Source organism: Triturus cristatus, chromosome 3_1 (genome assembly GCF_964204655.1).
Source record: "Triturus cristatus chromosome 3_1, aTriCri1.1, whole genome shotgun sequence".
Classification (NCBI taxonomy): Eukaryota; Metazoa; Chordata; class Amphibia; order Caudata; family Salamandridae; genus Triturus; species Triturus cristatus.
The window spans coordinates 802,262,193-802,286,473 of record NC_140583.1 but is presented as its reverse complement, the minus strand read 5'-3'; the positions used below and the strand labels follow the sequence as shown (position 1 = coordinate 802,286,473).

The 24,281-nt window shown below is 45.0% G+C and overlaps 1 protein-coding gene across 2 annotated transcripts in view; it reads right to left on the bottom strand.

The window, feature by feature from the left end:
• Positions 1 to 23,504, bottom strand: part of LOC146861069 (transient receptor potential cation channel subfamily M member 8-like) — a 187,630-nt gene extending 164,126 nt beyond the window's left edge. For both annotated transcript variants that reach the window (XM_085645108.1, XM_085645107.1), the window contains exons 1-2: positions 23,304 to 23,504; positions 13,781 to 13,883 (exon numbers count right to left, since the gene is read on the bottom strand). In XM_085645108.1, coding sequence (XP_085501234.1) covers positions 13,781 to 13,883; positions 23,304 to 23,324 — 124 coding nt within the window. In that variant the 5' untranslated portion in view covers positions 23,325 to 23,504. The remainder of the gene's footprint in view (positions 1 to 13,780; positions 13,884 to 23,303) is intronic.
• Between the last annotated feature and the right edge of the window lie 777 nt (positions 23,505 to 24,281).

Genomic DNA, 24,281 nt, shown 5'->3' with positions numbered 1-24,281 from the left:
TAGTGTGAGCATCTGTAAAGAAGTTTTGTGGATTGGTTCGAATGATGCCTTCATCATTTGTGTGAGCACCCCGTTGAGGTTCCATGCGGGTGTTGGTACCCTCTTTGGGGGTGCTATCCTTTTTGCTCCTTCTAGGAATCGTTTGACCACTTGGGATGTGAAGAAACTCCTCCCTGTTTCCCCTCTTGTGTAAGCTATGATCGCTGCCAAGTGTACCCGTGTGGAAGCGTAGCTTAGTTTCTATTGAAGCAAATATGTTAAAATTTGAGTACTGTTGATTCCTTTGTGACCTTTCGTGAAAGTTTTTCCCTGCGGCACCAAAGGGAGAACCTTTTTCATTTTGCTGTGTAGCGTTTTCTCGATATAGGTCTCCTTGCCTCTCTGAGTACTGCCATTGTGCTTTCTGGAATCTGAGGTGAGAGAATTCTAAGTCCTCAGGAGCCATGCTGTCAGGTTTAGGCTCTCTGGCTCTGTAATGTAATGTAATGAGGTTCTTATATAGCGCTCTATCACCCGACGGGTATCCTGGCGCTTAAAAAGGAGAGTCCCCACCAGAAGTTAATAGGGGCAGCCGAGGTGTGAAATAGGAAGGGAGGAAAAGAGAGATAATATCAGAAGAAAACATTACTCCAGCCTAGGGAATAAAAACGTTTTCAACTTTTTCCTGAAATCCATAAGACTTTGGACCTGACGTAGATCCAAAGGGAGAGTGTTCCATAGCCGAGAAGCAACGGCAGAGAAAGATCTGCCACATGTTCTGGACCGCCTGAACCTGACCACATTCATCAGAAATGCAGAAGCAGAACGAAGGTTTCTAGTTGGAGAATACCAGCTGAATTTTCTTTGCAGGTTCTTAGGGCCCATTCCATGAGCTGCCCTGAAGACAGTGCATAGAGCTTTGAATTGAATTCGCTGGTGGATCGGCAGCCAATGCAAATCTCGCAAGGCTAATGTGGTTGAGGTCCCTCGCTGCCTATTTAAAACAAGTTTCGCTGCAATGGCCTGTATTCTGTACAGCTTCCTGATAAGGTTGTTAGGCGCACCAAGATGTAGAATTGCAGTAATCAAGTCTGCTGAGAATTACGCATCTCACAACCTGCGTTCTAGCAGAGTTAGGCAAAAAACTGAGGATCTTTCTCAGCACTCGAATTAGCGAGAAGCAAGTGCCAACCGTTTTGTTAACCTGAGAATTCAGTTGGAAGTACTGATCCACCATCACCCCCAAATTGCGTACTGTGCTAGAAGGGGTAATAGGAGCGCCAGTAGGGGACAGCTGAAAGATGGGTAAAACAGGCTGATCAGACCTTCTGGAAGAACACAGGGCTACTTCCGTTTTAGAGCTGTTAAATTGTAACCAGTTCTTCTTAAGCCACTTCGTGATGCTAGTCATACACTCGTGAAATCTTTCCAAGGAAATGGAATCATTCCCTTCCAAGGAAAACACGAGCTGGGTATCATTCGCGTAATTGACCACCTCCACTCCAAAAGATATAATAAGCGGAATGAGAGGCGGCAAATAGATGTTAAAGAGCACAGGACTAATCCCTGAGCCCTGCGGGACCCCCTGTCGTAAGGAAGACTTGTTAGCGGAGAACGGCTGAAGGCACAATGTCTGTGTCCTGTCTGTTAGATAAGAACAAAGCCAGTCGAGGGCGCGGCCGGTCACACCCTGGTCTTTAAGTCTCTCCAACAGTATACCGTGGTTTACACTGTCAAAAGCTGCTGACATGTCCAACAGCGCCAAGATCACTGAATGGCCACTGTCCGCCCGCATCCTCATATCATCAAGCACGGTAACAAGTGCTGTTTCAGTACCGTGCTTGGGCCGAAAGCCAAATTGCCGCTTGTCAAGGAGCGAATACTCCTCAAGATACTGGGATAGGGACTTACTGACGATGCGTTCCAGAATTTTAACAGGATATTTCAATAAAGAAATTGGCCGATAGTTGGCCACACACCCGGGGTCAAGCGTGTTTTTATTTAGAAGAGGGGTCACGACTGCTTCCTTCCAGTTTTTAGGGACCTCCCCCGTACTCAAGGATAGACCACAAATCTGTCGTAAATAGGGAAAGAGCTCGGCCCCGTATTCCTTCCAGATTCTGTGGGGAAGGGGGTCCAAGGGGGAACCAGAGGAGACACCCCTGGCTAAGGTATCAAATGTTTCCTCATCCGGAATGCGAAAGCAATCCAGAGTATGCGGCAGTGTTTTAAAATGGTAGGGTTGCTGGACTTAGAGTCTGGTGATGGCAGAGAACACTGCTCAGCATTGGACAACTGAGGGTCAGGTTCTTCCACCGCTATTGGTGGATCAAAATCCCTAACTATCTTGTCGATTTTATCCTCCAGATAGGAAGCTAACTCATCGCATAAAGCTTGAGTAACAGGAATTTTGTTATTAGCACAGTCAGGTTTAGACAGACTCTTTACAAAGCTGAATATAGTTTTGGTGCTATTAGTTGCTAGAAGAATGTTATTAGCAAAGTACTCGGCTTTAGTTTTCGCTATTGTGTTTTTGTACAGATTAAGTTGATTCTTAAAAGCATTTTTATCTGAATCACTATATCCTTTTCTCCAGGCTTTTTCGGCCACTTTACAACCCATCCTGAGTGCTCGCAATTCCTCGTTAAACCAGGGGGCTGAGGGTCTCTCTCTCTTTTTTAGCTTCTTTGCAGGAATATGCTTATCAAGCCTGTCTCGGATCTGCACACAGTGGAGATGGTAGTTCCAGTCCACCGACCTACTGGGGTCCAGGCTGTCTAAGTCATTCCAATGCAAGGAATTTTTAAGCTTACTCAATGTGGCCCATTCTCTGGCCAGCCGATATTGTCTCTGATGATAGACTTTACAACACACATTAGGCAGAGTAAGCCTAAAGTTTACCAGACTATGATCAGTCCAGCACAGTGGTAAAACATCTGTAATTGTAGCCATGTTGGAATTAGCAAACAGTAGAACTAATATATGTCCACCCTCGTGCGTAAGTTGCAACACCAGCTGGAGCATATCGAAGCTTGCGCAAGCTTCCGACAATTCCTTAAACGCCGTGTCCAGCGGGCCATCAGCGCACAAGTTGAAATTACCCAGGATGATCAGTTTAGAGTGTGTCAAGGCCAAGTTACACACCACATCAATCAGGGCAGAGCACTTAGAGTTAGGTCCTCCTTGGGGTCTGTAGCAAAGCATACCGGTTAATAGATGGCCGTGAGCTTCCCTTAAGGAAAACCCCAGGAGTTCGAACCCTTCGGCCTCATCTAATTCAAGAGGGGTGAAGATCCATTTATCTTTAAAGATTACTCCCAACCCTCCTTCTCTCCCTGATATATGGGGTTTGTGAAAAACATTATACCCAGGGGGGCAACAAGTCCTAGTTCAACTAAAGAATCAGTGCGAGTCCAGGTTTCTGAGATAAAAAGTACGTCCAGGTCGTGACATTCCAGCAGGATGTGTATTTCCTGAAAGTGTTTAACTAGAGACCTGGCATTCACAAGACCGCACATTACCTCAATCAGCGAGCCATCAGTACGCAAGGCCTGGTCCCCCTCCCTCCCAGCCTTAACCCCTACCTCGGACTTCTGCCCACCAAGCCTCATGAGTTAGTCCTTAGACTAGCAAACACTAGCAGGGCGTGGGGGCTGGGAGAGCGATCCTGCAGCATGACTGGCACTGTGCACAGTCAGTGCGCGGATGGGCGCAGACGGGCTTGCCTCTGGCGCGCATTCGGCGTGTATTCGGCGTGCCCGCTGCGTGCACGCGCTGCGCTCTTGCATGGGTCTACCTTTTAAAGAGGGAAGGATCGTTATTGCGCTAGAATGCTAGAGCGCCAACCAAAATGGCGCTCACCCAGTGTCTCAACAGGAAGTGAGGGAAAGAAGACACACCGGCTAGAGCGTCTACAGGGATCGGGCACACTCAGGACAATGGCAAGTAAATTTTAAAACAGCATAAAAAACGATTCCCAGCAGCAGTCCCCCCAAAGTAGTGCATATAGCAAAAATAAGATCAGTAAGTAAAAATTTCGTTTTTTAAAAGGCAATGACAGAGTTTCACACACACAACCAGCAAGTAAAAATTTCGTTTTTTTAAAAAGCGAAGACCAGAGTTTCACACACACAACCGGGCTCTCAATTTGATCTGAGGCGGGCTTGCATGGGAGTAGCACCTTTCCGTTTTGCAGGGTAAGGAGGTCCTTCCTGAACTCGTGTTTTGTCCCCTGCAACATTTCCATTATCTGTGTGAACCAGGTTTGCCTGGCCCATTTTGGTGCTATGAGGATGAGTGTCCTGCTGCTGGTCCTGCATTTGTTGAGTACTCTGTGCAGCAGTGGTATTGGGGGAAAAGCATAAGCAAATGTCCCTGACCAGTCTATCTATAGCGCATTCCCCAGGGACTGTGCGCACGGCTGTCTGGATGCGAAGTGTTGGCATTCTGCATTTTGGGGTGTTGCAAATAGGTCAAATTGTGGAGTGCCCCATTTTCTGAAGATTTTTTAAATCTCTGATTGAGTCATCTCCCACTCGTGGAACGCTGATATTTGTCTGCTCAGCCTGTCCACTTCCACATTGTCCTGCCCAGGAAGGTGAATTGCTAGTAAGTCTATCTTCCTCGGGATAGCCTATCTCCATAGTTCTTGGGCTAGGGTTGATAGTGTCAATGATTGTGTCCCTCCTTGTTTGTTGATGTAAAACATTGTGGTTGTGTTGTCTGTTTGTATCAACACCCTCCTTCTGTAAAGCTCCTTCTGAAAGGCTTTTAAGGCTAGGGACACTGTCTTTAATTCCAAGGAAGTTGATGTGCTTTACAGCATCTTGCTGTGTCCTTAAACCCCTCACTTTGAGGTTGTTCATGTGTGCCCCCCATCCTAGTTGGGAGGCGTCTGTTGGTATGGTTACTGTAGGAGTTGGCTGTGTGAAGGGTCTCCCATGAGTTATGCGTTTCCTGTTCCACCATGTCATTTCTTGAAGTACTGTTTCTGTGACAACCACTAGATCCTCCCAACTCCCTGTTGCCTGTGACCATTGTTGTTGGAGCCATTCCTGGAATGGTCTCATGTGTAGTCGAATGTGTGGGACTAGATGAATGCATGAAGCCATCATTCCCAGCAGTTTGCTCACCGTCCTCACTGTCAGAGCTTGCCCCTTGCCTTATAGCTTTGTCTCCTTCAGTTTTGCTACTGTTCTCTTTGTGCACGGGAACACCTTCCCTAATGTTGTGTTTATTTTTGCCTCTAAGAATATCTTTACCTGCTCTGGTGTTATTGATGATTTCTCCCAATGTATTGAGAAACCGAGATATTTCAAGGTGTCTGTGACCCTTTGAATGTGCTGTTTGCAAAGGTCGTATGTGCTTGCTCTTACTAACCAGTCGTCTAGGTATGGATAAACGTGGATTCCCTGCCTTCCCAGGTGGGCTACTACTGCAGCTAGGCATTTTGTGAAGACTCTTGGTGCTGACTTGAGTCCGAACGCTAGCACCGTGAACTGGTAGTGAGCTTTGTTGACTACGAATCTGAGTAGGTTCTTGTGTTTGCTGTTCATGGGGATGTGCAAGTAAGCGTCTTTTAGATCTATAGTTGCCATGTTGTCGCCTACCTGTATCTGAGGTATTGCTTCTCGTAAGCACGCCATTTTGAATTTTTTAGTTTTTACCAACTTGTTTAGGAACCTTAAGTCTAGTATAGGTCTTAATGTCCCGTCCTCCTTTTTTTATGAGGAAGTAAGTTGAATATACCCCCTTGTTCCTTTCTTTGTAAGGCACCCTCTCTATGGCCCCTTTGTTTAGAAGCTCTTGCACTTCTTTGAGCATATATGACCTTTCTGTTTGTGAGTGCGCTTTGTGCCTTGGTCTTCTGCATGGCGGTTGTTTTGCTAGATCTATGAAGTATCCGTGTTTTATTATGTTAATATCCCCTTGTCGGATGTAATCCTTCTCCACTCCTGGAAGAAGTGTCCTATTCTGCCTCCCACTGGTGTTGTGTGTTGGAGGGGTGTTTTTTTCTTTGGACCTTGTGTTTGAAAGTTTCCTTGTTTTAGCGCCCTCTGAGTTCTTTTTAGAGTGTGCTCCCAGGCTGTAGTGCAGTCACTTGGAGGTGGGTTGTTGTCCCCCTCTTTGCTGTTGGCCTCTGCCTTGAGAGCTCCCTCGAAAGGGTCTCCCCTGTTGGAATTGTCAACATTGGTTTTGTTGATCCTATTGTTGGCCTTGGTTCCCTCCTTGATAAGTTTGCTGGAAGGTCTGGTGTGAGGCTACTGGCTCATGGTTGCCTCTGCCTGTTGGTCTCTGTGATGGTGTTCCCCTACGCAGTCCTCTGAATTTTAGGGCCCCCATGGATCTTGCGGTTTCATTCTCTTTTTTCAGCTGGGTTAGCTTGTCGTCCACAGCTGTTCTGAATAGCTGTTCACCATTGAATGATGTGTTCAAGATGTTACTTTGGACCTCAGGTTTGAACCCTGATATTTTTAGCCATGCATGTCTTCTTTCTGTAACCCCTATCATCATCTGTCTGCTTGATGTTTCCACAGCATCTAGGGCTGACTTTAAACATGTATTGGCCATGTTTTCCACTCTTCCACCAAGTGGGCTGCCCTTCTTTGGAACTGATCTGGGAGATTCTTTATCAGTTCGCCTATCCTCCTCCCAGTGCTGGTATGCATGCCTGTTGATTAGGACATTATAATTTGCTATGCGCCACTGAATTGCCACGCTTCGTTCCATCTTTCTCCCTGTGAGATTCATCCTTTTGCTCTCCTTGTCTGGTGGTGGCCCTGCATTAGTGGGAACATTGGCCCTTTACCTTGATTTGGCAGCTATCATAGAGTCAGCAGGCACTGACCCTCTGATGTACATTGGGTCCTTAGAGGAGTGCTTGTACTTTTTCTCTCCCCTTTATGTTACTGCCTTGCATGACGGAGGCTCCTTCAATGCTTCCTTACCCTGGTCCAGCACACTTGGGAGCATGGGCAGGAACTGACTTCATGTCTGTGTGGGCAGCAAGGTCTCTAGGAGGAAGCAGGACTGTGGCTTTTCCTCCTCTAGCTGCACTCCATAGGTGTCTGCAGCCTTCCTTATGACCTGGTTATACATCCCAATGTCGTCGGGAGGTGAGGGCCTTGATGGGTATGAGTCTACCCCTTCTTCTGGTGAGTTGGCGTCGAGATCTTCTCACTGCATCTCTTGTGTCTCTGAAGTCGCCGAACCGTGATAGGTTTGGTCATCTTCTTCTTCTCCCTCGGCCTCTAAGTAGTAGTCTTCTCCCTCCTCTTCATCAGCCGATTCTGGGGTTGTAGGTACCTGCAACTCCTCAAATTCCTTTTCGGGTAGCATTGAGGTTTCGGCAGGATCTTGAATTGCCTTATTGTCTCGTCGAAGTCTTTCTTGCATTGCAAGATACTTGCCATTTCGGCTTCGAGCCTTTTCCTTTTCTTTTCGAGCTCCGAGGCTTGTGCTTCGGTGTCGAGATTTTCAGGCTTTCTCGTGGCGCTTGTCGGCGTTGAAGTCGAAGCCTTTTCGTTACTGCTTTTCGACAACTTGGTCTTATCAAGGGTTTTTGCCATCTGGGAGTCCTTGTCTAAGGAACCGACAGACTGTTTGTCCTTGTAAGCACTCACGGTCGTCGAGTGTTTCAGCGCAGGGGCTGTTTTGGAGGACTTAGAGTCACTCTTTCGGGGCTCAGTGGATTGTTTACGGGTCGTAGTCTCCCTTACCTCCTTCGGAGCTCTTTTTTTGGCATTGACGACTTGGACGTGTACGTCCTCCTCGCCTTTGGGGCCTTCGGCGACTTTGTCCTCCTCTTCGCTGGAGCGGCCCAAGTCTTGAAGTGATGGTGGTGGTCCTTGCCCCTGCATGTTGTAATTTGCTCTCCTTTGCCTCTCCCTCACTCTCAACTTTTTTAGGGTGAACCCCGAGCACGTGTTGCAATCTTTGGAGCGGTGGTCGAGCGGCAGGCAAAGGTTACAGACCGGGTGTTGGTCCTTCTGCGTGTACTTGTTGTGGCAATTGTCGCAGAACTTGAATGGTGTCTTGCCCATTACAGTGCCCAGGGAGCCTCCTGTGTGCGCATTCTCCGTAGAACATCGAAGCTTTTTGGTATTCTTCCTACTTCTCTGCGTCCTGGTTCACCGCGTTGAAGGCCGGTGTGTCGATCAGTTATTTTCCTCTGTTTTTGATGATTTTCGTGGATTCTTCTCTCCAAAGTTCTGGAGCTCCTTCCGTCTCAATCCAGACCCAACGGCGGAATCTGAAGATGGCGACCAAAGGTGGGAGCTTCCGGAGGACGCACGTTGACGTCACAGAAGGACACCAAATGGTGGTATGTCAAAGCCCACCAGGCCACGGAAAAAAAAAAAGAAGAAATACTACAATTCTGGAATCAACCACTAGGTGGCGGAATAATACACAGCATAGTGAATCCAGAAAGATTCACGCTGCAAAACTTCCAGAGCTGCTGCCAGGATGGTGGCAGCTCTTTTTTCACTTATTGAGAGCACACAGCATAGCGTTTGTGTAGTAGAAGGCGGTGATGGAAGGCCCCAGGATTCCAAGGGTTTTTTAATTTTATTTGGATGGGAGGAAGCAAGAGTTTTTATGTGTGGTGATGAGGACCGTAGCGAGATAGTAGGTATTTTTTCATATTTGGGGGGTGGGATTTCTTTTTTTAAGGCAAAGGTACTGCCAAGTGTGATGTGGGCAGGTGTTCTGTTTTCAAATTTCTTCAGAAAAGGATAGAGAGGAATGGCCAAAGAATGGTGGAAGAAGAAGGACATTGTCATGATCTGGAATGAGATGATCGCTTCAAGTCTCTCCTCGTGGACAAGGCCAAATAACAAGAAAATAACAATCCTTGATCGTAAAAGGCTACGAGTACCATGATACTTTGCACTGACCTGGCTGGGCATCTCCTGTCTATAAGGTAGCCACACCAAGTAACCAACGCTTACTATTCGAAAAATCCTTCGATGAATGGAGAGGAGGAGTGCTCTCGCTGTGATTTCCAAATGTCGTATCCGTGGAACCTTGGTAGGAGCTCGCTATCATTCAGAATCCTTGTGGTGCCTGATCGCTCATAAATCTGACAAGTAAATGCGGCCTCTGTTTCACCTTTGTGAGGTGCTGTAGCAGCTCTGTAGTAGCCCTTTGTTTTTAGAAAAGCAAAGTTTCAAATATCTGTTTCAGTTTTCTGTTTAAGTATGCCAGGAATGCATTTGTCTCTCTTGGCCTGTTTAACTGCATTACAATTTCAAAAGTCAAATGACTTTGTACAAGTATTTAAATCTTCTGAGATCATAAGACTCATTGTTAACAAGAAACCCAAGGAAAATGCATTCAGCTTGTGTGGTAGTGTATGCTGTTATCTGCTTTCAGATGCAAAAGTTAAAAGACTTTTTCTTTCAAGATTAACTCTTCTGAGATAAAATAAGATTCACTGTATTTACCAAGAGGCTCAAAGTATTTGGATGAGTCATGTTCTTCAATGAACTCTGTTAATTGCTTTCAGTTTCAAATGGTTGATAAGACTGCACAACAACATTTAACTCTTTCCAGAAAAAAAGACGTGCTTATTCTAAAGCTCCAGGAAAGTAAAAGGATGTATCATTTACCTAAAACAAACTTTGTGAGCTATTCAGTCTCATTTTGCATATATAAACTCAGATCCAAATATAATTGATGTTACTTAACGAGCATTGAGGAAAGCACAATCCAGCTGAACTATATCATTATTAATGAAGCATCATGTGCAGAGGAAAAGCACAGCTATTTTGTAGTTTCAAAGACACAATGAATTTGCATGCTGAACTAAGCACAATTGTGAGAAGTTATCACAAGACATGTCCATAGAGAGAAGATTCAAGCTATGTGTATTTTTTCTTTATGAGAGGAACATTGTGGACTAAGTACTATTGTATCAAGTCTTTCCTGTGTCTACGTATCCAGAAGATAGATAGATATATATGTATATATATATATATGTAGTGGTTCCCAAACTGTGTGCCGTGGCACCCCAGTGCGCCGTTATGAGTAGCCAGGGGTGCCCCGCACGATATGGGAAAATAGCGATTGGCCGTATGCTGAGCATGACGCCCTACCAGGGCCTGAATGCAGCGAGCAATTGAAGGTCATTCCAGCAGTGGCGCAACATACGGGGGAGTTAGAAATGCCACCTGCATAATCCAGGAACATGGCTTGGCCCAGTAAGAGCGCACTGCCGCCATACATGCGTACGTATGTGCTTTCCTTTCACAGACGTAGCCTCCGCATACGCCGGCATACGCAGCAGACAGTTGGGCATTATTGCTGCCCGCCGTGTCTCGTGGGGCCCTCTTCACAAGTTACATAGGTCAGAGGGCTGAATCACTGCTCGCCCATGTTTAACTCATTTATTTTGATAAGTCGAGTTTGAAAGGGACAAGTTAAATTAATGTGCAGTGGCCCACAGTCTTGTCGGAAAACAGGACAGCATCCTAAAGAACATGTAGGGCAGGCTCCTCGCAGAACAAGATAAACTTTAAGATGTCAAATATTGCTACAACTTCACACAGCCCATGTATAATTATATGCTGTCTGCTGTTCCCGCACTATGTGTGAACTTGAAACACCGCGACTGATTTTATAAATCAGAAATTCCAGTGGGCAAACTCGTGGCTGTCAAAATAGGCTGCATTGCAGCCAGGATTAATTTCCTGGCTGCAATCTGACCCTCCGTATATTTCTCCAGTTTCAGTATAAAACTTTTTCTGGCACTGGTACTACCAGTCCCTATTTCTTACAGTTGACTAGCCTAGCACTTCTACCTCGGACGAGACATCGCAGTGCTGATATTTGTGGGCTGTGATTATTAACCCAGTGATAATAAGGCTTATTTCACTGAATTCAGGTCCTGGTATAGCCGAAGACGTCATTCTACCCGCTCAAGGAGGGTGAAAGGATTGTTTCCTCGCTGTTTACAGGCACGAACTGTGTCTTGTATGTACCGGAGCAGCCTGTGACCCAGAATTGGGGAACACAAGCATCTCAGATTAAAAAGACAGGGATATGTCAGTGCCCTCCGTACCCAATGCACATGAATACAGAGCAATCCGGAGATGTGGATGTGGAGTGTAATGAATATTCTTTAATTAGGGCTTTTGTATTGCAGGATATAATGCCCAATTAGGCTGGTTCTACTCCTGGATGCAACTGGCAGAAGCCCAGGACTGCATCCACTACTAATGTAACTAGCCTCTCATGCCACTTGTTCTTCCTCTGCCCTGCTGTTTTGCCATGTGAATTGCTCGGTTGAGATGTACTGGCCGGTGTGCAAAGTGACTTTCTCTCCCACTGTCCAGCAGACTTGGCATGTGACAGGCTCGCCACATGAACTTGCTTTGTGCCTGGCTGTAACCCAGATCTACTTGTCTGCCCTGCAAACAGAATTAGCTCAGTCCCCCTTATTCACCTTCCGACTGACTTTGGCCGAGTCCTGCTTGCTTGTTGTGTGGTTAAAAAAAGATGTTAAAATCATGGAAACAATTGGCAATTAATATTGTAGTGTTTCTCACTTAACGAGTTCTTATTAAACAACTGTTATATTTTTATTTTGTTACAAATATGATAATAATACCTTCATTGCATCCCAATTAATTTAAGGAAGACAACTGTAAGTACTCCCGTGGTCGGGCTTACATCCCCCCCCCCCCCCGGTAAAAAAATGGTGGTGAGCCACGGCCAACTGCCAATTAGGTCAAGGGAGGCACAGGTCAAAAAAGTTTGGGAACCACTGATATATATGTATCTAATTTCTGAAAGGACTATTTCCCTTTCGAAGGAAAGATTTTCAAGCCATTTATTAAAGGTACCAGTGGTATTACAAGTACATACATTGCCGATGACTATTGAATTTGAAATATACACAGACTGTGCTAATTATTATTACATTTGTCATTGCAGGTCTCCTTCCTAGCTGTTCCTTTCCCTCCTCCTTCCCCTAACCTGGCATCTCAGGGGTCCTATGTTAGTTTCATATAGGAACCCAGTGGTACCTGGAGGTGGTCCATTCTTAGCATCATGCCATTCCTGAGAACAACAGGGTTCTTCCTGGACAGACCCGACAGACATCATGTATGTATGCATATATTTCAATATACAGGGCAGGGGAGGTTGGTGACACCATATTGTGCAAAGCTCAATAAATAAAAAGACCTGTCAGGTCCTGCTCTCTCCTAACACAACACAGGGCAAGACTAGGAACCAACATCCCTTGTCCACTGTGCAGCACCATCCCCATGTTGCACTAAATAAGCATCATAAGATTGTTCTTTCCAAAAGTACATTTTGAAAAAAATAGATCATAACTTCAGTGTCTACTCAATACTTAGTAAAATTATTCATGTGCAGCAGCAAAACCAACTCATATTGCTGTATCCCGCTGGGAACTCTCCCACATTTTGGAGACACAGTTCATCCCTGGAGAGAGTTCTATAGAGTGCTATAAATGCCACACATTTCACCCACGTATAAAATTCTTAACAGTGTGAAAGTGTAGTGTGCACATCATGGCCCAGATTTACTAAGGGCTTGCGTTGCCATCGCGTCTCTCAAACCGATGCTAGGCAATGCAAACCCTTAAGTCTGATCCACTAAGCAATGCAAAGCCACCATGCATGGCTCTAGGGGCTTAGCAAATCTAGAGTAAAGCGAAGCAGTGCAAGTCGTTGCCTTGCGTTACTTTGCATTGGGAGGGTTTTCCCAGGCTGGAGTGTAAACCTGGAAATGCATCAAATGGTAATCCATCCCAACAGAGGGCCTGATTCTGATCTCGGTCACAAGGGGTCCAAATCGGATTTGGTTTCACCTAAACCGATACGGAGCCCTTGTTTCCGACCAACTCGTTCCCAATTCCGAATGACCAAGTACGATGCCTGGAAACCCTTAGCACTGACCAAATCGGTTCCGGAAGGCATTCAGAGAGATAGAGCCTTCCGGAGCTAAATCGTACAGCTCTATGGAGTAGGTTTTCCAAGCAAGCAAGTACAATGAACGATTCAGACAGCCTTTACTATTCGTTTTGCCTGGACTAAGAAGGCTCCTGGAATCGGTCTTTGGGGGCCCATAGCAGGCCCCCCTTCAACCAGGGCTCTCCAAATCATGCTCGTGCGGGTACCCATGGATCCCCCCTTTCAGACCATGCACAGTGTGGCAGGCACCAAGGGGTGCCCGCCACAGGGTGCACGATGATCCCCAACCACCCCTTTTGTCAATGAGAGCCTGTGTGCGCGTTCGGTACACAGGCTCCCATTAAAGTCAATGGGAGTCAGACCGAATCGTATCCGGACGCATTCAAATGCATCATACTTGTTTGGTCGGACTCCCCTGACACGAGTGGTACGGAAAGAATTACAGACACAAATCATTTGGTTTGCTTTCAGAACGAGATCGGAATCAGGCACAGAGATGTATTAGGAGAAATATGTTTATTTTCTCTTTCTCTGTGTGCTGTAATCTGTAGCACACGTTTAAAGAGGAAAATGCCTCTGATGATTATTTTTGTACAGGAACGTGTCCCTTCCTGCACAAAACCAATCCTGCCTGTAACACAGGCACCCTTGCACTATGGCACAAGGGTGTCTGCGTTGGCGCCAGAGCGGAAAGAGCAGTAATACGCCATATCTTAGTAAGTATAGAGCATTCTTGCCCTCTCTATTTGACGCAGCACAACAAGTCATCTTACTGCGCCAAATGTTAGTAAATCTGGCCCATGCATGAAATTAGTACAGATGCAATACACTCATGGGCGCACTATAGCCTTGCTTACCTTTGTACAACGCTGAGGAAATTGTGTTGCTGACAGACTCGTCTCCAGCCTCTTCCATTTTCATCACTGTTAAAAGATGCATTTTGGACAGGATGTCTTTGATCTGAAAAATATGTTAAAAAAATTACTTTTTTCATAACAAAAAACAAGTTGATCGCCACATAAAAAGCTTGAAGAAATCTAAGCATAGAAATTGCAGAAAACAGGTGAAGATAATAATTTTCCATCAATTCTTGATCCTCAGATGCAACGTTTCCTTAAACAGCACCTCCATCCTCTCGTGCCCCTTTTTTGCTAGTAATCATGCCATCTGAATTACTTGCCCAAAATGCTTTAGAATACATTGATGGGAGTTGCAAGACACACCTTTAAATGGCCCTGCTCTTGCACTCTCTAAAGCACTCCCTTCTATCCAGCCCTTCCAGATGGCCTCATTCATTTTCTAGCACTCCATAACTCAAGGGAACTAAAGTTCTTGGACTCCCTTTCTCAAAGGGCGCTGGCCACTTGCCCTTGCGGATTATGGGGGAGTGACGTGGGTTCCTCCGCGTGTCGTCCGTTCTCAACCCAAGAGTAGCATCCGTATTTAACATACCATCATTTTCAGACGCCTGACTAATAACAACATGTATGACTCTCTTGTAATGCTATGTTATTTTATTCAACGCCATCTCATGTTTTCTTATGCTATGTGCGGCTACGAGGTTTTGTACGGCGCACATTCTTCCTTTGGCGTTGCCTCGTGGAACTCTTGGGAGTGCAGTGGGTTTCTGCGGTTGTCTGCACTAACCAGAGCATGTGATGCTGTGTTACTGGCACTGTGTTGTTTCTCTTTGAATATCTTCGCTACCTCACCTGGCCAGGCCACTACATCATCTCCAGTATACTGCCAGGCATTCCTTTGTTTCATGTGAGTTAGATAAGCGAAAGAGTTATTGAAATAAAAAGTAGGTTAGGGTAAGGTTACTTTACAGGTAGGTGTTTTCGGGAGGGTTCCTCCGAAACGGTGCAAAGCCCTACGATGTGTTGGAGATGATAAGGTAATACACAACCTTTGAGTGGAAGGCGGTCGAAGGGGAGTAGTGATCGCAGCCATACTAGGAAATGACCCGGATACAGTGCCAGACTGACGGCCCCATCCAATACCCCGCCAACCCCCCTCCCCCCCACCCTGATCTTGCACCGTTACTGGTACGGTCCAGGTATGCTCCTTAATTCATGGTCTACTTATGACGCAGCTCAGCAGCACCTACAGAGGATTATCTACCAGCATCAGGGGTAATACAGGCTCAACATCCACTTTACGTACATTCTTCTATAGGCATCAATACCCATTGCCCTACACACATAGATCAGCTACCTGGTGACGATTTTACGTTGTATGTATGTTAATTTTATGCCTTTTATGATTTTAACAAATCGAATAAAGCGTATTTGACTGACTGACTGACTGACCTGGTGACGATGTCTAGTTGGCGACAGGTGGGATGGGGTGGGATTGGTTAAGTTCATCTGGACACATATTTAAGATGTATATGGTTTTGTTTATCTCAATCAGACGGAATTGCAACACTCAATCACTTTTTATGCATGATACTCACACACCAGATTGTTATTTCATGTTTCTGACGTGTAACTGTATGATGTCATGATTTGCCTAAGCCATCAAGTGAATTTATTAAAATGCAATAAAGTTTTTGTTTAAAAAAAGGCAAAATACATCTTTCTATCTTGGTTAAGTGCCATTACATTAATTCAGTTGTGGGTTTAAGATTTGGTGCCTTAGGGTACAGAAAGGCAGCATAGGCAAGTCATAGGGTAGTAGATAAGCCCGTTCCCCAGAAGATGCAGGTGTTAGTCCTCGTGGCGAGGGTTGGGTACCTAACTATATGGAATGTGGCATATCCGGACCTTGTTGGATGTGTGTAAGGAGTTCTGTATCATGTGTCCGGTTGGGTCTCACTGTGGTGCATCATGGTGGAAGCCCAGCTGTGAGAGCACTGGTAGCATTGATAGGATGCTGTGCAGGATGAATTGGAGTGGGCTTGTCTAAAGTGCTCTATTAGATGCCTGTGTGAGCTATCTCTAAGGGTAGGGCTGTTGGAATCCATGTGATAGTTGCCTCTATAGCATACCTGGACTGTTCTGTCTGTTTCAAATGTGCCCTGTCTAATGTATTCTACTGAAACTTTGTGTGTTCTATTTCTTAAAGGCTTCTGCTGTTGTTGTGAGCCACTTGATAGTTGGTTACATGGCTTGAGTGCCTTGTGCTGAATGTGGGTGCAATGTTCTGTCTAATGTGTCCTGTTTGATAGTGGAGTGGTTCGTGGGAGCAATAAATAAAGTAGAAAATATAAAATATTTTTCTCTGAGATAATACACCTTTAAAGCTGTGTCAGTCACACCTTTCCAGGTATACTATTGTGAATGTCCTCTGACGTTTTTTCAGATTGAAATTTCCCCTGTAAACAGAGTGAAACCCTACTGTGCATTTGCGCTTTTTTATTTTCAATAGTTAAGGCATTTTTCGCCTTCCTTTACACTCTACTAGGTTTGGAGATGTTCCGTTCTGTCAATCTGTCTGCCACCCTAGAAGGGGATTTACTCCAACTCTTTTCAGGGCCAATTCTAAGACCATCTAAAGGGTGGATAAGGTTCACAAAGGAGTTTGTGAATGCTCGCCAACTTAGGTGTTATTGGAGTTTGGAGCTTGCATAGATCTTACTTCTTTATCATCGTACACATTTGTGGCATACTTACACATAGTTAATGTATTTATAGTTGAAAGGTGACTGTGAATGTGTAGAAGTCACTTGCTAACGTAATCCTGATTTAGAGTGCAAATGGTTTGTGAATCAGGCCCTCTGTATTTTGCTTCAGTTCCACGTCACACAGCGTCATAATTCAGTGTCAAGCAAATTGTGAGAATGTCATTCATTTTGCCAAGCTAGTTACTAATTGTACCAGTTTGTAATATTATATAATGCTTCCTCATCTATTTTTAGCTATATACCTCGCTGACCATCGGTGAATACATTAATTTTTCTCTTTCACAAAGTACAAATAGACAAGAGCCATAGGACACTGACCCACAATGCCGTGGGGTATTCTAAATATAGAACATGAGGGAGTATATGAGGAGACAGACCCATAGCACCAATCATACATCCACTCACAGACACAAAGAGTCACTCTCACATCCACTTACAGGCCCACACAGTCACTCACACACCCATTCACAGACCCATAGCACTACTCACAGACCCAGTCACAGACCCACACAGGCATTCACACACTCACTCACAGCCCCATAGAACCACTCACACGCCCAGAAAACAACTCACACTCATTCACAAACCCATACAGTCACTCACACACCCACACACAACCCATACAGCCACTCACTCACACACCCACTCATCAACCTATACAGCCACTTACACACCCACTCTCAAAGGCTACAAGTTACAGTTAGGAAATACAATTAAAAAAACTGTAGACATTGATTAAAAATAATAAAGGTTACAGGGATGTTATAGTTAGGAAATAACATAAAAAACATAGAAATTCACTGAAACAAACAAAGGGTACAGAGACGTTATAGTTAGGCTCAGATTTCACTTATACAAAACCAGTGATAGTCAGCAGTTATAGTTGCCTGAGTTAACTATAACTAACGCCCCCGCAATGCACTGCATATGACCTCAAATATTACATCACTCATGACATGGCCAGTAACATCACTGATGACATCTCAATTGACACTCACACACCCGTACTACTGCTCACACCCACACTCACTCATACAGAGCCACTCATACACTCACTCACCCATACAGCCACTCACTTATTCATACACCAAGTCACACAGCTGCTCACTCACCCATATAGTCACTCACACATCCACTCATTCAACCATACTGCTACTCGCACACCCACTTATTCACCCATACAGTCACTCACAACCACACTCACTTATCCATACAGCCTTTTACCAAAATCACTCACTCGCCCATGCAACTGCTCATGCACCCACTCACAACCATGTATATACACATTCACACATCCATACAAGCACCCATACCACCACTCACTCACCCATATAGCCACTCACACAGACACTCACTCTCCAATACAGCCACTCACATACCCACTCAATTAACCAAACACCTATTCAAACAGCCGCTCATTCTCCCACACAGCCACTTATATACCCTGTCACCCATACAGCCACTCACACAGCCACGTATTCACCCATACAGCTACTCAGACACCCACTTATTTACCCATACAGCCACTCACACACCCACTCACACACCCATAGAGCCACTCACACACCCACTCACACAGATACAGACAGTCACACAACCACTCAGATCACATGTTAGAAATAGTATCACTTATTAGTAGTACAGAAAGAATAATAATTTAATTTATGCAGTGGCTTACTATATATCTTTAAGTTTCCGAAACATTTGCGAAATACTTACAATTACTGGATGATGTCATCAGTGATGTCATTTGAAATGTCATCAGTGATGTCACTGAACATGTCATGAGTGATGTAATATGTAAGGTCATAAGTAGCGCATTGCAGGGGCGTAAGTTATAGTTAACGCAGGAAACTATAACTCCTGAATTTCAAAGGTTTTGTATGAGTGAAATCTGAGCCTAACTATAATGCCCCTGTAACCTTTGGCTTTTTCAGTGAATTTCTAAGGATTTTCCAATTGTATAGGTCCTTTCAAGGTGACTGAGACCATGACACCATACTCACAAGGAACTTCTCGAGTGTGATTTGTTTTACACACTGCTGGCACTCATGTTGCAAAGGCACTGACTGCCCTGAACCTGGTGACCACACTGTTCATCACTGCCCCTTACTAACTGTTAACTACACATGCAGTGCACTCTACTCCTAATCCTGCAAAGTTCCTTCTAGAGTGTCATATGCACACTGCGAGCCCGTTTGTCTGGGATGAGTTGCTCAAACACAGCCCACACACGCCAAAACTCTCGCTCTGCTGAAGGCACTGCATGGACTCACCAGCTATCTCCCCTACCACGAAAAAATGCACAGGTGATGGTTTTTGGGGGATAAGGGCCTATGGGATAATTGTGGAGGCCGTGGCGGGGTGATGAGTTGCCAGTGAAACCATTACCCTGCCAGACATGCTGATCAACGTCTTTGGTATGAGTGGCACTGTGCTCTACCTCTGGAACACTAATGCGTTCTTACCTTCCCCAAACCGACCTAGCAAGTGTACTTTTAACTTCACTTTGCCAACATTTCTAAATTGAAAATGGGTAGGGGAGAAGATGGACCCACCGTGTGCACTACCACATACGTAGGTCCTCCAGTGCACCATTCATCTGCAGAACAACATTTGCAAGACCACACAGAGAGACTTACGGAACTATTAATAGCTGTCAATAGCCTTAAGTCCTCTCTGGAGCCTAAATTGGATTAATTGATGATTAATGTAGGGTTACTGTGTGAGGACCATAAACGACTAAACAATAGAGCAAAAGTCGCTGAAACAGAATTGGCAACAATTTGTCCATCTGTGACTAAACACCAGCAAAAGATTGAGACACTGCAGAAAGAGGTGGCTCATCTACAGGCTAGGGCTGATGATGCCATCTACTGGCTAGGGCTGAGGAGGACTTCCGCCGGAACAATATTAGAGTGTTGGGCCTTCCTGAGGGCACAAAGGTCCAAGTATGGAGCTGTACTTGGAAACATGGCTAGCGGAGCAAGTATTGAGAGGGAAGATCTCCAAGTTATTTTCTATAGAAAGTGCTCATCGAGTACCAGGGCATCCACCGAACCCGGGAGATCACCCCCGACCTGTGATGACAAGATTATTTAACTTTCGGGAGAGAGACAGTATCCTAAACATTGTCAGAACCAAGAGCCCCTGGACTGCAGAAACAGCACTGTCACAATCTTCCCGGACTACACGATTGAGGTACGGAGGCAACGTGGCTCATTCCATGCTGTGAAACAGCATCTACGTACTCTGGATATCAAATACGCACTGTTGTTTCCTGCAAAACCTAGGGTCATGTCAGTCAATGAGGCACTATTTTTCCACTCACCCAACAAGACATAAATCTGACTGAAAACACGAGATGACTAGTAACGTTCCTCCCAAACGGTTCAAGAGAGAGCCTGGAAGACGCAACGGAACTGGAGGCGTTCTACTAGGAACGTCCGTGGCAGACAATCAAAGATGCGGGTGGTGCTAGGCAGAGCGGAGGAACCAATAGCAACAAGTCAGACATCCCTATCCAGCCCAGGCGGCAGAACATCCGATGGGGAGGTGAGGGCATTGCATGATGTTATGCAAGAAATCGATCTACAGGAGGAACTGAAAGATGGCCCCTTGGCCACCCCAAGTACTGCCGAATTATTGCAGAGTACCTGAAGACAAAACATATATCCTTTTTGTGATGTTTCTTCGTGTCTGGTGTCCCCTGGTGGGTTGAGGGAGTGATATGAACCACGGGCAATTCTACTATAGCAGTAGGAACAGGTCCTTGTTCTCCTGCATTGTCAAAGGGGGCCTAATTGTATTATTGAGGGTTGGCTATCTTGGATCCCCCTCACCACCAAGTAGACGTTGCACTAGGGGACCAATCATTGTTGGCGATGTCTGGTCATAACCGATTCAAGGTGTGGGCTGGGATTTGTGGTTTTTGGGTGATTGTTCTTGAGGTTTTTTCTTTTCTATTGATTGATATTTTTGTTTCTTTGCCCAGCCTCCCTGCGGTTCCATCTCCACCTTACCATGCAGTTCACAGATAATATCTCCTACCACATACATACTACATGACCACACATGAATATAAAATACTCACATGGAATGTGAGGGGCATGGGCACTTATAACAAGAGACACAGTATCCCCTCTTATTTGGAATGATGTCACAGATGTGCAGGTATTTGATGTCTGGCACATGTTATACCCGCATAAGCGTGAATACTCACATTACTCTGCATTACATTCCCTCCACATGAGAATAGACCCAATCTACGGTACCGGGACACTAGTGAATAAATGCAAGTGGGCAAAATATCTGAGACGGACACTGTCTGATCACTATCCCCTGCTGGTGTACTTTCATTGAGGGAGACCTCGCTCATCTATACCTACCTGGCGCCTACAGCCCCGGGCACTAACAGATACAGCATTCTGCATGATCATAGGGGAACACATCAATAGGTATTTTTATGGAGAGTGAGGGCTGTGCTTCGGATGATGAGGTTGATGCATGGTGCCAAATGTCCTAGTAAACGTGGTGGTGTGGTGCTGAAGGCAGTATATCCACCATGGACGTACGGGGTGCCGTTTGAGCCCAGTTTTCCATTATGGGAACCACCGCTTTGTAGGTCCCAGCAGGCTCTACATGAAGTGGATGCCTGGACGGCAGCGGGATACACGACGTGGGGAGATGTACTAGTGGAGGGCAGATTGGGCACATTCGAGGATCTGATGGAGGGTGGCGACTTAGGCCCAGGACAGTTTCTATTATTTTCTACCCTCTGGGATGTGACTAGTAGAATGTGGGACTTTGAGAAAGATCTATCAAGGGTGGTTGGTCCATTGGAGTTAATGCTGACCACCTCGAGCTCTAGGCACCTCGAGCTCGAGCTGATTCTGGATCCCTTTGATCCCTGCTTCCATACCCTCAAGGGATGGTGGGAAGATAAATTATCAATAGAATTGACAGACACTGTCTGGCAGGGATGTTGTGGATCCCTCAAATCGATTTGCTGGGTTCCGCTTCACGCAATTTAATTATCTGCATCGCACATACCCCTCTCCAGACAGAATAGGCAAGAGGTACCCTGGCACAAGTACACAGTGTCCCAGATGCTTGCAGATTGAGGCGGACTTCATTCATATGGTGTGGGCATGTCCAGTGATCTTGGATTACTGGTGATTGGTGACCTCTTGTATTTCTGCTATCAGGGATTCTATCTTACCTTGTGATCCCACCCATTGCATCCTTAATGCAGGGGTAATAACAAAAGAAACAAAACACCTGGTGTGCTTTCAGGGTCTGGCTCTTGTCTTAGCAAACATCTCATTTGAAAGTCCTGCAAGGCGATGACCACCCCCTCAATTACGGCATGGCAAATGGATGTGTTTTGCTGGGCCACAGCAGAACTCTTGATAAGAGCTGATGCTAGGGCCAAGGATGGGAAGTGTAACCTCATGGAACAATAGAAGGACTATCTGACAAGGTTGAACGATCTGTTTACACCAGCTGAGTGATGCCCAGATGTCTGAATGGGAGTCCTCGAGAGGTGAATGACACTCTAGGGAATGTTACATTATGTGTACGTCATTAATAGGCAGAGAGATGGGATGGTGCACGAGGGGAGGTGGCTTTGGGCTTGGTTGTTTGGAATAGATTGGTTTATTGCCTGACTTTATTTGGTGCTCATTAACCCCTGAGGTATATTTAAAATTATCTCCTATATGTTACTGTACAGGTTTATTTTTTATCTTATATTTGGACCCTTGATAGTGCCTCCTGGCACTGTTTTGATACATATTTCATTTGACTTTGCCTACTAATTGCCGAAATAATATCTTGATGTACCCAGGCTTTAGTTATGAATAAAATCAATAAATATATATTTTTTTAAATAATCTATGATCGAGGCTTATAAATTCCTGCTAGGGTATCAGAATATTGTAAACAAAATGTCATGCCCTTAATATCATTTAGAATAATATGACCCCATCAGAGATAATAAAAGAAAATCTACATCTATGGGGACATCTTTTTTTAATGTAATTTAGGGCATAAGATTTCTAACAGACAATATTTTTGATAACTTGGTGCCAGATGTAAGAAGCCATTTAGTAGTCGCAAAGCCTGCGATTCGCTAAATCACAGGGTCTGTGACCGCTAAGGCCCGAATTATGATGTCGGTCGGATTTCCCTCTGACTCACACCGTTTCAGGGAAGGTACCTCCCGACCTTAGGTCGGCGGTTCCGACAACTCCATTAGGATGCTACCTCACATGGTGTGGTCACAAACTTCCAATTTTCAATGGGAGCTTGTGCGGCAGGCTGAAAGTTTGTACACATCCCTGCACTGTGTGGCAGGCACTCATGGTTCTTTGGGCAAATACAGCAGTTATGAAATTCCAGCCTAGGCTGTAGGGATTGTTTGGGAAACTGGCACTTCCTAAACTGCTTGATACACAAACCATTTATAAATTGCTCATTGGTAATATTACACACCTTATGCTGCTCAAAGGCCACTTCAGGGTTAAAAGTCAATGAAACACCGGTATATTACACTTTACAACGTGCATTTCCCATGGGTGCAATATGCATTGAATCACTAGAACTGCTTCAGTTCTGCTAGAAGGGAGTGCACTTAAAGTCTAGGGCCCGTCCAATGCGGGTGCTGGATCCCTGCATTTGTTTATAAATACTCGCTCTCACAAGCCCGCATCCTACACCACAGTGTGCATTATGGCACGAGACACACTTACCCATTGGATCCAAATTTCCATCTCCTCTTCGGACAGTCGGGAAGCCGTATGGGGCAGGCACTGGGACAGTTTTGCTTTGATGGAGGAGGAGCACAGGGGCTTCTCCTCTGTCTCGATGAGAGCAGCGATGGCATCAGCAATCTGCCCTGACCCTTCCACCACCACACAGGGGATTTTATTATTGAGAGCAACATGGACGGACTAGGAAAGAATCAAGAAGTTCAGTAAGTAGACATCATTCACGTATGCAATACTATGGGAAACCAATCCATCTTGCATATCATAGGCCAAGACAAACAACATGATACTCCTGTGCCGAAGACGAGCAAGCTGTCAGATTCACACAATGAATCAGGTAGATTTTTTGTGTCTTTGTGCCAGTGCCGTATTTGTCAACAACAGGCAAAACAGGGAAAGGCTCTGTTGCGTCGTATAATTCCCTAATTTATTACGTTTCGTATGCTCCTTTTCCACACCAAATTTGTTCCTCTCTAGAGTGGACATGTCACACAAATGTTCATTCAAAAACTGTGCTCTTCTGTGGATTAGATGGATGTCTCCAAGAAAAAGGTGAGTTTTGTCTCCTGTTAATTTCCATCTCTTTTCTCACATTTTTGACTAACCCTTTGGAATTACACATAAACAAATGTCATTATCAATCTCTTGGTCGGCAAAGGAACCATAAATTATAACAAATGGCTACCTTTAAACTTTAACAGTGGTCTACCTTTTGCTTTCTCTTGTGTTAACCTTCATGCATCAAAATATGTAGAACCTAAACAATGTATAATGTGTATTCTTTTACATAACTCCTGCTTTGAATTTTGAATGGGATTGGCAGAACTCACATACATGAGAATACATGTAGTGTACTCATACACAAGCCAAGTACTATCTCCTTGAAAGTCATGCAATATGCCTAATAAATGAACAGATGCATAATAATAGGGATAATATACATTTAATAGACTCACACAC